This window comes from Anolis sagrei, chromosome 1, assembly GCF_037176765.1.
Source record: "Anolis sagrei isolate rAnoSag1 chromosome 1, rAnoSag1.mat, whole genome shotgun sequence".
NCBI lineage: Eukaryota > Metazoa > Chordata > Lepidosauria > Squamata > Dactyloidae > Anolis > Anolis sagrei.
This window is the reverse complement of record NC_090021.1, coordinates 223,376,214-223,393,579: the sequence shown is the minus strand read 5'-3', so window position 1 is coordinate 223,393,579 and position 17,366 is coordinate 223,376,214. Positions and strand designations below refer to the sequence as shown.

Here is a 17,366-nt window from a genome sequence, read left to right as displayed (position 1 = left end):
AGACACAATGAAGGCATGGAGCTAAAATGGAGGAGATGTGGCAACAGGACTCCTTTCACACAATTATTGGTGTTCTTGCAGAATATACTAAAGTCTATCTTTCCATTCATCATCAGGCTCTTTTGTATGCAGTGGAATGCTGAGCATGTTTACTTAGAAGAAGTCAATCTTAAGGAGTTGGATGATTTGCTTTTTTAAAGTGTTTAGCCTTTCAAGTTTGATGATTTAGGATTAACAGTAATGTTCTTAAAATCTAAGAATTATGTTTCCTTTATTCTGTTCGTTTGTTCATTGTCAAGGGAACATCTTTTCGACCAGACCATAATCTGAAAAAGCAAAATGTGCATCAAATGTGGGTTTGAGTAAATGTTCATGATTTGGGTCAGATATTTCATGTAGGAAGTCTTTCTATTATTCTGTGAGTCAGAGCTTAACTTCTTGTGGTTAAAAGTAATTTATAATTTACTGTGCTGCTTCCTACAATTGATTAATCTAGAATGGTTTTCCCCCCTGAAATTTTGAAGCCAGTAATAATATAATGTTGATACTTGTTTACTTTATGGAGGCATTGAATGTTTGCTGTTGTATGTTGGAATCCGCCTTGAGTCCCCTTGGAGACATAGGCGGAATACAAATAAAGTTTTATTATATTATCATTATTATTATTTACATCAAGCAGAACTTTGTGTTGCCCATTTTCTTTGTTATTTTTATTGCATAATCTAATCAATTTGAGAGAGAATAGCATTTAAATCTATATAACATGAAGCTATGTAAAAGAAAACCAAAGAAATAAAGATTTGTATTAGTAATTTTCACATGGAAACTTATTTAAAGAGGAAACTCTAGACTTGTATACTGGAAGAAATATTGCAGTGTGGTAACAGTTTCTTTGAAATTTCCACAAAGAACAGGAAGTTTCGGTAACAAGTGTGAGGTGGGTGGGACTCTGAGGTTACAAAAGTTAATAATCAAATGCTCAACATGTAGTTTGACAGTTAAATACTTCTACTCTGCTTTGTAACTGCTGAGAACCATATTTACAGATTTTCTAGTTGCCAATTAAGGTGAGTGCTTCTAAGAGTTGCATTATTTCTAACAGAAAACACAAGTCATTAAATGTACAAAAAGTGGCATAAGCGTAGTTATGTCATATTTGGTTTGATGTATCTGTTTATGTGATCAATCATATAGACAATGTGTTTTTCAAAAAATAGATAGATCTTTGTTTGCTTGTTGGTTTTACCTTCCTAATTTCGTAGAAGCTAAGAATTAAGGCTTTTAATAAGGCTACAAATAAAAATCACTAGCCAAATTTAAGTATCACCTTTTAAATCAGATCTCATGATTTTATATGTGTACTCTTAGTAGATTTGTGAAGCCCTCGGTGGCGCAGTGGATTAAACCCCTGTGCCTGCAGGACTGAAGACCGACAGGTTGCAGGTTCAAATCCAGGGAGAGGCGGATGAGCTCCCTCTATCAGCTCCAGCTCCTCATGCGGGGACATGAGAGAAGCCTCCCACAAGGTTGATAAAACATCAAATCATCCAGGCATCCCCTGGGCAACGCCCTTGCAGACGGCCAATTCTCTCACACCAGAAGCGACTTGCAGTTTCTCAGGTCGCTCCTGACACGACAAAAAAAAAAAAGAAGTAGATTTGTGAGTTAGTTTAGTGATTGTAATCTTGAAATCATTCAGATGAATCAATTAATTGTAATTATAATCTTGAAATGATTCAGATAAATCAATTAAAAGTCTTCAATGTTTTACATTTCCCTTTACATGTGCTTCTATTTTTAATGCCATAGTAAAGTTTCTAGTTACAAGTAGATTTCTCTGGAGAGTCCTTGGGTATATTAATACCAATATATGCATCTGGTCATAATAATGGATTATGTTTCATAGTTAGTTGTTCAGCAAGGTAAGAAGTACATGTAATCCTTTCTTTTTCTTGCCTGTTTTGAACTACAGTACCTTTGAAGAAGCAGTTTTCCTCCTCATACAAAGTTACAGACATTTATTGAATCTGTTTTTAGTGATACAGAATGCTGGTATACATAATCTTGGGGAGCCTTGCCACAATATAGGCTGGAGTTAGGTTGCTGATTTTGTGAATCTAGTGTTGTGCATAAATTGCATTTAGATTTGCTTTCTTGTGAATAAGAGATACTTCCTGTGCTCTGAAAAATGATTTCACTTAGGGTGGAACATCCCTTACCCGGAATTCCAAAATGCTCCAGAATTGTCCTTACAGTCGGCTGAGTTGGTAACACTTTAGCTTTCTGATGCTTCAGTGTATACAAAGTTTGTTTCGTGCACAACATTGTTAATGATATTGAGTATAAGATTACTGTCAGGTTATGAGTGCAAGGTGTACCTGAAATATAAGTGAATGTTGTGTTTAGACTTGGGTTCCATCTCTGTGTCATTATGTTCATGTATGCACCAAATACATATCCTAGGATCCCCCAAAATCCAAGACACTTCTGATCCCAAGCATTTTGGATATGGGATAATTAGCCTGTACTTGTACATAACATATGTTGTGCACTATTTTTCTAGGTGTGTTAAAGATAGCCAATCTCATTTTCTTTCTGTTTTAATTCCCACTTGCTGTTTCTATAAACTTCCAGATACACCTCATTGTTAGTTATATTTAAATATTCATTTGTTTTAGATCTCCAAGTAAACCTCTGGCTCGCAAGTTAATAAGTGGAATGGATTGGGAGGTTGTCAGCAGAAATTCATTGTCTGATGATCGGTTAGAAACTCAGAGCTTGCCATCACGTTCTCCACCTGGAACCCCTAATCAGTAAGTAAAACTGAATAATTGTTCTGTAGTTCCATAGTTAGAGTAAGTTGATTTCAGATCCTCTATTTTGGAGAGAAAGCAATCTGAGGAGCACTGATTCTGAACATATGTTTCACTGGATCAAGAACCTAAATTAGTTTTCTACCTTCTTACTACAACTGTGTTGGGAGTTGTGAATGGGAAAGGCCCAGTAGTTCCTTTTTCTTTAGTAGTTCGTTTTCTTTGCTGAATGTTAAACATACCTTTTATTTATTTATTTATTTGTTTGTTTGTTTACTTTATTTGTATACCGCCCCTCTCAGCCCGAAGGTGACTCGAGGTGGTTTTAAAATAACTCTTATGGTTGTGAGGTGAAGTTTGGAGGAAGACAGGTGAAATGAATTGTATTGGTGATAGATACAGTATGGTTTCTAAATAGCAATAATTCAGAATTATAGCTACATTTTAGCTTTATTTTCTAAAATATTAATTTATGAACATCTAGTCTAGAGGTGGAATGTGTGGTCCATAAATATCATGTTGTATCCAAATATTAAAAATTAATAGAATTTTCATTTGAAAATTGCCCAAAGATCTAGGAGACGAAAAGAGATTATTTTCATGTAGTACAGAAAAAGTAGCTAATGATGTGTGTTTCTAGTGACAGTAGACAGTATGAATTATTGTTTCTGAACAAGTCATATAATTCTTCTAAGGAAATTATTTACTAGTTCATTTGTTGGAATTTTTGAGGAAATTCTCAGATGGGCTAAAGAAGCAATCCACAATTGCCTACTAAGGTAAATCATAGTAAGGCTAAATCTCAACAACTAATAAAGGAATTTAAAAAACTGATGTGGGTTGAGAAGCAACTGAAATAATTGTCAATAGTTGAAAAACTGTAATTGATTGTAGATCCACTGTTCATCCCTACCTTCTTGATGCTGAGGTTCAATCTCTAGAATTGCCCACATTCTGTCCAGATCCAGCTCGCTTGCTGGAGAAGTATGGCATTCTCAGGATGGCCAGGAGGAGCAATCCACTATGTTTCACTCCCACATTCCAACCGGAATGACAGTATCCAAGATTTTTTAGTTGAGCCATTATGTCCCTGCCCCTTCTCACAATAGTTTTTTCAATCCCGCCTAACCAGCCGGTCATGTTTGTCCTTCTCTGACAAACATAAAAGGCAAAAATGTTTGTAAGGATAAACAACAAGGAGTAAATTAGCAAAGATACGCAGATTCTACCTGAGCATTTGGAAGAAATTTCTGACTGTAAGAGCTGTTAAGAAGTGGTACTCTCTGCCTCTCCTTGGAAGCTTTTAAACGAAGGCTGGATGGCCATCTGTCAGGGTGCTTTGATTGTGCTTTTCTTGTATAGCAGGGGGTTGAACTAGATAACCTGTGTGGTCTCAACTCTATGATTCTATGATACATCTCCTGTGAAGAATATAAAAGATTAGATTAAGTGAGACCTTGTTTGTCTCTTTCCCTCTAAAAAATTTGGATAATCAACTATTTTTTTTCTTAGGCTAGATAAAAAGTTGTTTTTATTTGTTTTATGGTTATGCTAAGGCATTTGAGTATATGCTACAAGATCAGCAGCATTATCATAAGATGTTTGTAGAGTGGCAGGATGGAAAGAGCCATCAATGTTTGCCTGTTGCTATAAAGTTGATAAATACATATTGGAATAGGTAGCGTTTGGAGAGTCAAGCATAAATGTCTTTTGTCTAAGGATGAAAGAGATACGATTTTGTTAGTTTTACACATTACAAAAAACAGGAGGAGAAAGCATAAAGTTTTGGCTTTGTGGGAAAAGTTGGATATTGAATAATACATAAATAGTCCAGGACAGGGTAGCTTGGATGTCAAAAGTGGTTTGGAAAGCTAGAATGTCGATTTAAAATTCTTTTAAGATTGGTTTTTGCTATAAAATATTTTGAATCACATTTGAGAGAAAAGCAGAATATTAAATAAAATTTAATATTGTGAAAGCAATAGCTAACTGTTATGATGTCTGAATTTCTAACCTTGAGAGATATCCCCATTTTTTTGGCTAAACGTTCTAAGCACAATCCTATACACGGCTACTCAGAAATAATTTCCAATGTATTCAGCATTACATAGTCCCAAATTATCATATATAAAATTGAAAGCTTAATATATATTTTTCGTATTTTCTTGTTACATTTTTGAGGTGATTTTACTTGATTACCAAAAGTCACCACAGAATGATTTTAGGGTCACTGTATTTTGTTCTTGACTAAAATGTGGTTTCTGAATTGGATTTCTTGGTTATGCTGTAGCCTACTTTGGATGTGAGAGACTCATTGATTGTGTTTCAAATCTCACTACAAAGGTGCCTATTGTCCGCACTACAAACTACTTTTCTTCCTTTTTAAACTAAATCACCATAAAGGAGGACCTCTTCTCCTCCTATGACTCAATTGGCCTTTTTACAGCCAACTTCCCTCTTTTGTGGTGAGCTAAGTGGGAAAAAAGGATCATATTCTCTTTTTAAAAAACCCTTTTTGTCTCTTGGTACATTTGCTGAATTATAATACCCAGCCTGAGAGTCCTAGAAGTTTGCTTATTTTGTAATATTTTGAAGATTTATACAGGATTGTGCTATTGTCTTGATTTTCCTTCATTTTTTCTATTCTTTTTCATTGAAAAATCACTAATCAGCCCCAAAGTCAATTTTCTTACAAATTTAAAGTTAGTGGATACAATGGCTAGGCGACTTAACCATTCTTACCCCATTGTACATCATCTGCAAATATTATTGATCCATGCTAACTTGCTAAAAAAAACCTTTTTGCTTCTGCCACAGTCTTCATCACCATGAAAAAAACATGTAAGGTTATGTGTACTGCATTGAGAATTCATTTCGGTTACTTTTTGTAAATCTCATTTAATAATACGTGTTCAGTCCTTACTCATGGACCTGCACATCCTACTAGAAAAAGAAACAATTCTTATTCCCACTGCCTGTGATATTTTGCTTTCCCCTTATCGCCAGATGTCCACTTCTTCTTGCTTATGTGCAAGGAACTTTGGCATTTGTAATTCCTGGTTATTTATTTATTTATCGTGTCAGAAGTGCATTGCGAGTACAGTTATAATGTATTTAAAGACACAAATAAAGTTAAACTTGGCATTATACTAAATGTCCTTTCACCAGAAGCTGGCCACTGGTGTTGCTATGAGAAGGTCCTCCACTGTGCATGTGGCAGGGCTCAGGTTGCATTGTAGTAGGTGGTCTGTGGCTTGCTCTTCTCCACACTCGCATGTCGTGGACTCCACTTTGTAGCTCAATTTCTAAAGGTTAGCTCTGCATCTCATGGTGCCAAAGTGGAGCCTGTTCAGTGCCTTCCAAGTCGCCCAGTCTTCTGTGTGCACAGGAGGGAGTCTCTCATTTGACTTACTGATTGAGGTTCCGGATTTTTGCTGCCACTTTTGGACTCTCACTTGCTGAGGTGTTCTGTGAGTGTCTCTGTAGATCTTAGAAAACTATTTCTTGATTTAAGGCATTGGCATCCTGGCTGATATCCAAACAGAAGATGAATCAGATATGTCAATACCTTGGTCCTTTCATTACAGCTGCTATTTCCCAGTGGGTGTCAGGTGATGCAATACCAGCTAAACAGTATAAGTTCTTCAGTGGTGTTGGATGTAGACATCCTGTGATAATCCGGCATGTCTCATTAAGAACCACATCCACTGTTTTAACATGGTGAGATGTATTCCACAATTGGCATGCGTTCTCAGCAGCAGAGTAGCAAAGCACAAAGGCAGATGTCTTCACTGTGTCTGGTTGTGGTCCTCAAATTGTGCCAGTCAGCTTTCGTATAATACTATTTCTAGCACCCACTTTTGCTTGATATTATAAGTCAGAGCACAATCCAGAGTAATTCCCAGGTATTTTGGTGTGCTGCAATGCTCCAGTGGGATTCCTTCCCAGGTAATCCTCAGAACTTGAGATGCTTGTCTGTTCTTAAGATGAAAAACACATGTCTGCATTTTAGATGGATTAGATATCAGCTGGTTTTCCCTGTAATAAGCAGTAAGAGCACCTAAAGCTTCATAAAGCTCCTGTTCATCCATTTAAGCTCCCTGCTTAAGCGGTGATGGCACAATCATCAACATAGATGAGGCTCTGTCCCTTCTGGCAGTGGCTGGTCATTTGTGTAGATGTTAAACATTGATAAAGCAAGCACACTCCCCTGAGGCAGGCTGACTTGCAGCATTCCTAGTATAAGAATGGCTTTTTTATCTGTCAGTGTTATTTGGTCCTAATTTAACTGCACAAGCACACTATGTACTCTAGAGAATGGCCTTCAGGATTGCTCTAGTGGTGCTTCTAATTGGCTCTTACAAGATTTGAACAATAAATGTAAGGAAAGGAAATTTCTATAACCCATGCATGATCTGTTGTTTATTGCTATTATTATTTTCTTCATCATGGGGGTTGGGCCCTGAGCCAGGGCACTTTGGACTTCTGAGCCTTAGTAGAATTTTTATTTCTTCCCCAGTTTGTGTCTGGTTCACAGAAATCTTCCATTAGGGGTAAATGATGATTATCTCTTTCTGCATTTATTATGTTGTTTGTGAAATTATTTCTAACACAGCATTGCTATACCTATCATATGCTAGATGCTATTACATGAACTTGGGGACAATATAGCTAGTAGAAATTGTGCTATGCCCTTGGATGTATTTCAAATATAGTGATTTCCTTCAGTGGTTAAAATACTATTTGGCTTTTGAAACTATAGCAAATTCCTGGTTATTTTTTGACTAGTTCATATAGGAATTCTCTTAACTGGTGTTGAATAGTAGAAATGATCAAATTAACTAGAGCCTTTACATTTTTTAATACAGAGTGAAAATTGTACATCTTTACTAACATAATATCTTCCCATTACTGAACTTCTATTAATTCCCTTCTTAGCCGCAACTCTACTTTTACTCAAGAAGGAAACCGTTTACGGCCATCTTCCGTTGGACATCTAGTGGACCATGTTGTCCATCCTTCACCAAGTGAAGTTTTTGCAAATCATCGATCTCCTTCTTCCACACAGGCCAACAGTATCATTCTAGAATCATCACCGTAAGTTTTGTTTTTTTGTGGCTTTTATTTTATAGGTATTTCAAGATTTCTCCTTGAAAAAATGTAAATTTCCCTGGCATAATCAACAATCTGAATCTCCTTGGTTAGTCACAGCTAGAATTAGACCCATGAAATTATTGCTCAGGTAGTGAGTTGATAACTAGATCCAGTAGATCTAGTTTTCATTGTGAGTAACAATAGCCATTGGAGTCATACAGGGCAGGAGAGTGACTGGATGAGACTTGGTGCGGGGGGGGGGGGGGGAGCTAATCTCTCTGAGGTCTGTGCAGCAGCAGACAGGCCTGGAGGTTAGGGAGTTGAAGTTGCAGTGGTCTGTTGTGATTCCATCCCCCTGACCAGGTTCCCCATTCCACAGACAATAGTGTTTGAGTATTTACCTAAAGGTGGGTAACGAGAACATAATAGGGATACTGTTGCTATACCACCTACCCTGCTGTTCAGCAGTCTCCCTTCTTGAGCTAGTCAGGGTGGTCTTGGAGTTGACAGTGGAGTCTCAGCAGCTCATAGTCCTGAGAGACTTCAACGTTCATGCTGAGACTGCCCTGTCGAAAGTGGCTCAGAACTTCATGACCTCAATGACAGCCATGGTTCTGTCCCAGGTAGTGTCTTGCCCTACTCATGCTGCTGGACACACTTAGGACCTTGTTTTCTGTGTGGAATGGGATGATGGTTGGGAGAAACGAGAGAGAGGTCCTTCTTGGTGGCTGCCCCTAGACTCTGGAACTCCCTGCCTATGGAAGCCAGAATGGCTCCCTCCCTGCTGTCCTTCCGGTAGCAAGCTAAAATCTTTTTAGTAGTCAGGGGGTGCTGTGGTTTTTAACTTTGAATATGTTTTAATGGCTTATAACTGGGAAATTTTAATATTGTTTATATTTAATCCTGTTTTAATGTTTGCATAATTTATATTTTAAATTGTACACTGATGCTTTTATGTTAAGCCGCTTTGAGTCTCCTACAGAAGAGATAAAGCAGGGCATAAATAAATATAATAATAACAATGATAATTGCATAGCTTTCTATAGATATTTATTGTACTACTACTTATTCCTTATATTCATTTTTATAAGAAGATATAACCTGAATATAGATGTTATCTTGTGTATGTTATATATAAATCAAATGTCTTATTTCCTGGAATTGAGCAGACCACACATTTAACTACAAGAATTCTTAACTAATTTTAGTAATCCCTGAAAACGTGAAGGACACCCATGAGAAATGTACTGAATTAATTGTGTTGATTCACAGACTTTGTTGTGTCATGAAAAAGGTGAATTCAGAGAAATGTTAATTTGAAATGTTTGTCACTAATTCGATTGCAGCACAGTTATCACCTCTAACAGGAAAACATTGTGCTTTAAAAGCTATATAGAAAGTGACAGTTTTACAGTGTGACTAAATGAACAGCCCTTAGGTTTTTAGGTCTACTGGTGAAGTTATATGTTGTAAATTAATTATCTACTTCAATAAGCTACTGACCAGATGGCCCATGGACATATCAAGTTACTGGTGGAAATTAGGGCAACTTTCAGCTTGTGCCTCACTGAAGTCACTTGATAGAGGTTGCTTGTAGTACGTTTGGATTAGAACAAGGGTAAATATTTTTTAAAAGTAAAATAACAGTGAGGTGGATTATTCCTGTTTAAACTCATGGTAAAATATGAATCTTGCAATTCACTTTCTAGAAAATTGGAGAGATAAGCTTTTAGAGCAAAATCCTTCTCTGCCATACACAGCTGTTCAGTATTTCTAAGAGAACTAAATGTGTCATCTTTGATTCCGTTCCTGACTTTTAGTGTTAACAAAATTCATTGTCTTCATGTAAACATGTATTGGAGTGGCCCACATAGAGGCTATACTTACTCCATGTCATTTTTGCAGCCCCTACCATCAATTTCTGTGGTGGTTTAATCCTCAGTATAAGTAAAAATTCAATTTCAGTCTGCTTGCTGGAACTCTGGACAAGAGCACTGCGGCATTTTGTCATGGGTCCTAATCGTTTCTAATGTGTAATTTAAAACTAGTTTTCAATCATTGTTTTGTTTAAATATTTGCATCGAATACAGTTTCATTTAGGGCTTTATGTAAATGTCATCATGAGTACCTTGAATTCAGACAAGAAGCAAATTGACAACTACTACAGTTCTTTTAAGCCAGTGTCTTAAAGTTTCTGATTGGTGTGCCCATCAGAAATCCAGCTGTATTATCTTTAAGGACAGACCCATGTGGAGGGCAATTCCAAACAGGAATTTACCTTTGTATGAATTATTGTGGTTAGATTAATACTAGTCCAACAAAGGACATAATTGGAGGGCCGCATATTTTGTGCTACTGAATCACCTGGCCTTCCAGCAACAAAGGTGGATTCAGGAATACTCCCAAGCTGTGCATCTACTGCTTCAGAAAGAATAATTCCATTAAGGCAGGTTGCTTTTCCAGTTTCCAGACTTGGGACTCACCAATCCACAAAGTCTTTATCTTGTCAGGATTCATCCAGCCCTTTGGAACAGTGGGCACTAAGCCAGCAATTTCAAAGCCCTGGCAGATTCCAGCAACAGTAAAATTTAGAACTGACTATCATCAGCATACTGATGACTCCTAACCCTGAAGCTCCCAGTGACATCTCCCAGCAGCTTCATATTGATACTGAATGGCACGGAGGATAGAATATTACTTTGTTGTAGCCAAACTGAATATATCCTAGAAGGTCTACAGTGACATTAATAGAACCTGCAAATCTTAATGTTGGAAGAGGTACCACGAATACCATCTAGTCCAGTCCCTGCCATGCAGAAATACAGAACTATAGCACTCTTAAAAGATATATTTCCGATTTCCTGTTGACTTTAAAACTGGTTTATAATAACCGACATAACAGTTTTCTAATCTTAACTTTCTGTAATTATTTTGTGATCTCTTTAGCATGTAGCTCTAGTACTTTTGCCATTTTCAATACCTCCCTTTGTTTTCTCATTTTGTATGTAGATCTCAAGAAACCCCTGTAGATGGGAAACCACCTGCACTGCCACCTAAACAATCTAAAAAGAACAGTTGGAACCAAATTCATTATTCACATTCACAACTAGAATTGGATAACCATATAAATGAAACATATGATGATGACTCTTCTTCATCTCCTGAAAAATCTACGGTAAGATATTATGTTAACTCTGTCTGACCTGAATCAAAATTGTCTTGTACAAGAGGTTGCTTTCTTCATCATCTGTCCAGGCTTCAATGAACTTTGCAAACAATTTATACTTTCAGGCTTTTTAGTGTTCTACAGAAATCTTCTCTATAACCTGTAGGGTTATATTTATTGCTGAAAAAGATTAATCAAAAAGGTGCTTCATGTTATATTTGAAGTTTGAGTCTTTAGTTTTAAAGATATTGGTACGAAAGGGAGATGTTTGTTACTTTCTTTGGTTTTGCACATGGTAGTGCTTGCAAAATTTATGATAGATGAGAAATATGTTTAAGGTATCCCTTATTTTATGAACAATGTATCCAGCAGTTATCAGCAGTCTAATGCTACTCTTGTGATACCACTTTTATCACATAGCTGTGACATATTTTGTCACATGTATTCATTAGAAATAATAGTTACATGCAATGCAGTTTTCTAAAAGACTGACATATTTTTGGACATCAGTGTTATTTCCGTAGTACAATTCCCTTGTTTGTAAATACCAGGGATGCTTTATGTGAGATTTACAACTTTCAGTATGTTTTGGCAAGTTCGCTATAGTACCTTTGGGAGGCATGCAGCAGTGATTCCATTAGTACTTTTGCCGTTCGATAGTTCAAATGCTGAAACAGATTATCATTGAGCAAATTCTAGTGAATGAGGAACTTGAAAAATATGAATATTTCCCATACATCAATACAATTTGTTTTGAAATAAATGGATTATAACCGGTAGTGTTAATCCAGTATCTGAACGTATTCCATTTCCTGTGTGTGCTCCCCAAATCTGCTTGGGAAATTTGTAGGCTTCTGTAGAATAGTGGCAGATGGGGTGCAAGCAACTGAAAAAAGAGAAGTGGAAAATCCCACTCTGATTAGAAATCCATTTTTTTAATGGTAGATGGAGTGCAGTTTGTTCAGAAGTAGTTTACAAGTTGTAGTTCCATTTTCTCTCCTGTATTTGGTTGCTTTTACTTCAGCTTAATACAGACATGCTCCGATTGTTACTGAGGTGCATTAATAACTCTGTCATAATTTTAACTGTAATTATAGACTATTTTGAAATGTAAAAATATATTTCAGAAAACATTCAGGAAATAGAGAAAATAACAATATGTTGTTTTCATTTTCAGCCCAATGGTGGAATTCCACATGACAATCTCGTTCTAATCAGAATGAGACCTGATGAAAATGGAAGATTTGGATTCAATGTAAAGGTATTGAGAAAATCTCTTTCCTCATATCTTTGGATAAAGAATATATAATACTTCACATTCCTTCAATATTTACCTTTCTTTCAAAGGGTGGGTATGACCAGAAGATGCCAGTCATAGTGTCCAGGGTGGCTCCAGGAACACCTGTAAGTTAACAAAGTTTACTGTGGTCTCTGATTTGATATATGTATTCAGGTTGCCTTTGTTCTCCTGTGTTCTTCAAGGGCTGTCAAGGGCTATGCTGTCTTCAAGATATGCTGTTAATCCCATATTGACACGCAGCTGGAATATATATTTTTCCAGTGCATTAATGTGTAAGAATGTATATGTGTAAAAATGTGTGTGTGTGTGAGGATCTCTACTTGTAAAAATGTGTATATTGCCATCTTGGATTTAACATGAAAATAAGAATAAGACATTAGAATCCATTATAGAGCAACAAATTAAAATAATAACTTTAAATTTAAAGAGTCCAGTAACAAAGCATTTCTCTATGTTGATAGAATTTGGGGGGCAAGTCTTTAATTTTTCAAACGTACAGACACTATTGATGAAATCTTCAAAGCAATTCTTGTCTATTGTATTTTGCCCTTGTTTTCAATTATTTAAGCTATTTTTGTATTATATTCATGTTAGTGCACTAAAATGGGTGTTGTCTGGATAAAAGATAACATTTTCTTAGGGGAAAATTGTGAATGACTTTGATATTTAAAATACAACCAAAATTGCATATTGATAATCCAAAGCTGGTTGTCTCTGAACCAGCTTTATATCTTTATACTGAATTGTTTAGAGAGCTGTAATTACTGTTGTTGTGTGCTGTCCTGCTACCTTGGGCACAGGATAAAGCATTTGTTTCCTTTTTCAGGCAGATATTTGTGTTCCTCGTTTGAATGAAGGAGACCAGGTTGTATTGATCAATGGCAGAGATATATCAGAACATACCCATGATCAGGTTGTCATGTTTATTAAAGCTAGCTGTGAACGGCACTCCGGTGAACTTGTACTCCTAGTTCGGCCCAATGGTGAGTAATCTTATCTGTGTAAACCATCTCTCTCTTCCCTAAACCTCAAATATTACAGCACGTTTCTATCTTGATCACTGTGTTCTTTTCTGATAATCCTAGGCATAGGGTATTTTTTTACCATAGTTGCATACAGTCAGTCCCTGTATTACAAACAACTCAGAGTTAAGAACAGGGGTAAGACAACAAGAAGTGAGAGAAATCTATCCCAGGAAGGGAATTCCACTCCTGGAAGAATTATCATGGGGAAAAGCGGTCTTCACTGAAGCTTTATCACCAATCCTTGTTTCCACAACAAACCAACTTTTTCAAAATCCAGTGATCACAGGGACATAAAATGAGGTGAAATCTTCTGAGCAGGGGCATAGACAACAAAACAAACACCTCAGGGTTGTTAACACTTTCCTATGTTATACTATCCAAAGCTAATATATATGAATTACTAGCTGTGCCCTGCCACGCGTTGCTGTGGCCTTTAGTAAGAGTTTTGAAGTCTCTGCCTGGCCTCTCTTCCTTCCTTCCCTCGCTCTTTTTCCCTCTTTCTCTCTCTCACACTCTTTCCTTTCCCCTCTTTCTCTCTCTCTCTCTCTCTCTCTCTCTTTCTCTCTCTGGCATCCCTCCTTCCTCCCCCTTCTTTATGCTTGTGTGTAAACTTGAGTATTTTCTGTTGGTCATGGGGGAATCAGTGTGGCATGTTTGCCCCAATTCTGTCGTTGGTGGGGTTCAGGATGCTCTTTGAGTGTTGGTGAACTCTGAATCCCAGTGACTATGACTCCCAAATGTCAAGGTCTATTTCCCTCAAACTCCATCTGTGTTCATATTTGGGCGTATTGAATGCTTATGCCAAGTTTGGTCCGGATCCATCATTGTTTGAGTCCACAGTGCTGTCTGGATGTCGGTGAACTACAACTCCCATACTCAAGGTCATGGAGGGAAGGGGTGGGGCGAAGGGAGGGGGCGTGTCTTTCCGGAGGGGGTGGGAGGAGGGAAGGAGTGAGTCAGGGAGGGAAGGGGTGGGGGCGAAGGGAGGGGCGACTTTGAAGACATGCCTCCTCCCTTCGCCCCACCCGTTTCCTCTGTGAATCACTCCTTCCCTCCTCCCTCCCTCTCCGGTTAGGCACGCCCCCTCCCTTCGCCCCACCCCTTTCCTTCCAGGAGTGAATCACGGAGGGAAGGGGTGGGGCGAAGGGAGGGGGCGTGTCTTTCCAGTGGGGATGCGGCGCGGCGAGGCTTGGAGTGTGCAGAGCGGGGCTTGGAGGCAGCGTGGGAGGGGTAAGATGAAGGAGGGGGTGGAGGGAAGGGGGCGGGGGGAAGTTGCGTTGTGTGTGCGTGTGTGTGTGTGGGCAGCGACATGTTCATGCTGGGCAGGGCGAGGGAGGGAAGTGCAGAGGGTGCATTGGCCGTTCGGCCATGTGTGTGCGTGCGCTGGGGACTTTGCTCCAGTGTACATGCTCAGTTGTTTTGGTGATTTATCTGTGTGTTGTTGTGTTGTTTTCAAATCTGAGTGGATTAGTTTGTACTGAGTGGGTTGTCCTTGGGGCATGGCAATTTTGGTGCAGTTTCATTGGGGGGTTGTGGAGTTTTGCTGTCCCGTTGAACCAACCTAACAGATTTATATATATAGATTTCCATATATGTATAATATAAATGTATTTTTATGGTTGGAGCTAGACTTAAAAATGTATCTTGTTCATAACTCGGGGACATTCTGTGCCAAGAAGTGCTTTAAAAAACCCACACAACACTCTAGTAATATTGTGGCAAAATTGGTTTGTTTTTAGTGTGCCACAAAATTGTTTAGTTAACTCCTGCTCTGGGAATAGTTACATCAGTAATAGTGTTAGCTTTTCTGCTGCTTTTGTAATGTTCTTGATTTTTGCTGAGGTGGTTGTCTGGAAACAGTCTAGAACTGTGTCTGCACACAGTAGCTAATTAATATTGTTTAGCTTGTTACAGTAGTGATCTTCTATAATGATATTTTGTTCAAAAAATTGGATCCAGGTTTACAAATGCTCAGAGCAATACATGTAATTCAGTGAGATTCAAATCTCTTTCACTTCGTTTTTTCTGCTTTAATTGCCCTGAATCCCTTTAGGGAGAGAGGATGGGTTAAAAATAAAGTGTTGTTGTTGCTGTTGTTGTTCGTGTCAGGAGTGACTTGAGAAACTGCAAGTGACTTCTGGTGTGTGAGAATTGACCATCTGCAAGGATGTTGGCCAAGGGACGGCCAGACTTTTTTTTGATGTTTGCACTTTAAGAACTTAAGATCAGCTCCAGTGCACGTAATTTATCACCACTACTTATGTGGTCCCCTACTTCCCTATATGTATTATCCTTGCTGCTAATTATTTGTGGAAGGGATACGGGACGAAACGAACTGGAGTCTGTGGGAAATGATAAGGCGGGAGGGGGGGGGAATACAGGGAACGGAAAAACATGGCAATGTAAGACCTTAACAAACCAAACAACCAACAATGGGACAACAATCAAGGACATGGAAATGGACTGCGGCATGGAGGAGGGGAGGTGTTCCACTAGCCGAGGGGCCCCCATAGAAGTCGTGGTGGGGAGGGGGAGAGGCAGGAAAAGGAGACCATTAATTCGGCCTAGGGACCATACGACTACATTAGTAATTCCAAACAGGTCTCCTAAAATGGTAAATTGGTGTAACCGTGGCGGCGGTCCCTCTGGATTGAAGGTGGTGCTGTTGAACGCCAGATCTGTCAACCGAAAAACTACTACCATCCAGGATCTAATCCTGGACGAGCGGGCAGACCTGGCGTGCATCACGGAGACCTGGTTGGACGAAGCTGGAGGCGTGAATTTGACCCAGCTTTGCTCACCAGGTTTCTCTGTGCAGCACCAGCCAAGATCCGGAGGGCGGGGAGGCGGGGTCGCAGTGGTCTATAGAGATTCCATCCCTCTGACCAGGGGCTCCATCCCGCAGTCAACAAATTTTGAATGCGTCCACCTGAGGGTGGGTGACCGGGACAGAATAGGGATTCTGTTAGTGTACCGTCCACCTCTCTGCACTACAGTCTCCTTACCTGAGCTAGCAAGGGTGGTGTCAAGCCTGGCATTGGAGTCTCAATGGCTCCTTGTGCTGGGAGACTTCAATGTCCACGCCGAGGCGACCCTCTCAGGAGCAGCTCAGGACTTCATGTCTGCCATGGCTACCATGGGGCTGTCCCAACAAATATCTGGCCCCACCCACTGTGCTGGACATACATTGGACTTGGTTTTCTGTCAGGGATGGGAAGAAGGTGGCGGTGTGGAGGAGTTGAACATCTCTCCGTTGCCATGGACCGACCACTTCCTGGTCAGATTTAGGCTCACTGCGCCCCCTAACCTCCGCAGAGGTGGAGGACCCATTAAGTTGGTCCGCCCCAGGAGGCTTATGGATCCGGACAGATTCCTGACGGCTCTTGGGGATTTTCCCGCCACCTCGGTAGGTGATTCTGTTGATGCCCTGGTCGCTCTCTGGAATGGGGAGATGACTAGGGCAATTGACACGATCGCTCCGGAACGTCCCCTCTCAAGTAGCCAAGCTAAACCAGCCCCTTGGTTCACTGAGGAGCTGGCAGCAATGAAGCGAAGGAAGAGGGAACTAGAGAGTGTGTGGCGTTCGGATCCGAGCGAGCCAAATCGAACACGGTTTGTGTCCTTCTTAAGGGCATATGCCGTGGCAATAAAAGCCGCAAAGAAAACTTTCTTTGCTGCCACTATTGCGTCTGCAAAGAACCGTCCGGCAGAGTTGTTTCGGATTGTCAGAGGCCTTTTAAATCCCGCCACTTTAGGCGGGAGCCCTGACAATTCGGCTTCTCGCTGTGAAGCTTTTGCTCGGTTCTTTGCAGACAAAGTCGCTTTGATCCGTTCTGGTCTGGACACCATTTTAAGGGCAGTTTCTGAGGATGTAACATGAGCATCTGCTTGTCCTATTTTGATGGATTCATTTCAATTGGTGAAACCCGAGGATGTGGACAAGATACTCGGAGGAATGAGGCCTACCA

At 39.4% G+C, this 17,366-nt stretch overlaps 1 protein-coding gene across 5 annotated transcripts in view; it reads left to right on the top strand.

The window, feature by feature from the left end:
• Positions 1-17,366, top strand: part of PTPN4 (protein tyrosine phosphatase non-receptor type 4) — a 98,663-nt gene that overhangs the window by 50,395 nt on the left and 30,902 nt on the right. For all 5 annotated transcript variants that reach the window (XM_060774226.2, XM_067473526.1, XM_067473547.1 and 2 more), the window contains 6 exons: positions 2,679-2,813; positions 7,752-7,910; positions 10,917-11,082; positions 12,251-12,334; positions 12,421-12,477; positions 13,200-13,356. In XM_060774226.2, the coding sequence (XP_060630209.2) occupies positions 2,679-2,813; positions 7,752-7,910; positions 10,917-11,082; positions 12,251-12,334; positions 12,421-12,477; positions 13,200-13,356 (758 nt within the window). The remainder of the gene's footprint in view (positions 1-2,678; positions 2,814-7,751; positions 7,911-10,916; positions 11,083-12,250; positions 12,335-12,420; positions 12,478-13,199; positions 13,357-17,366) is intronic.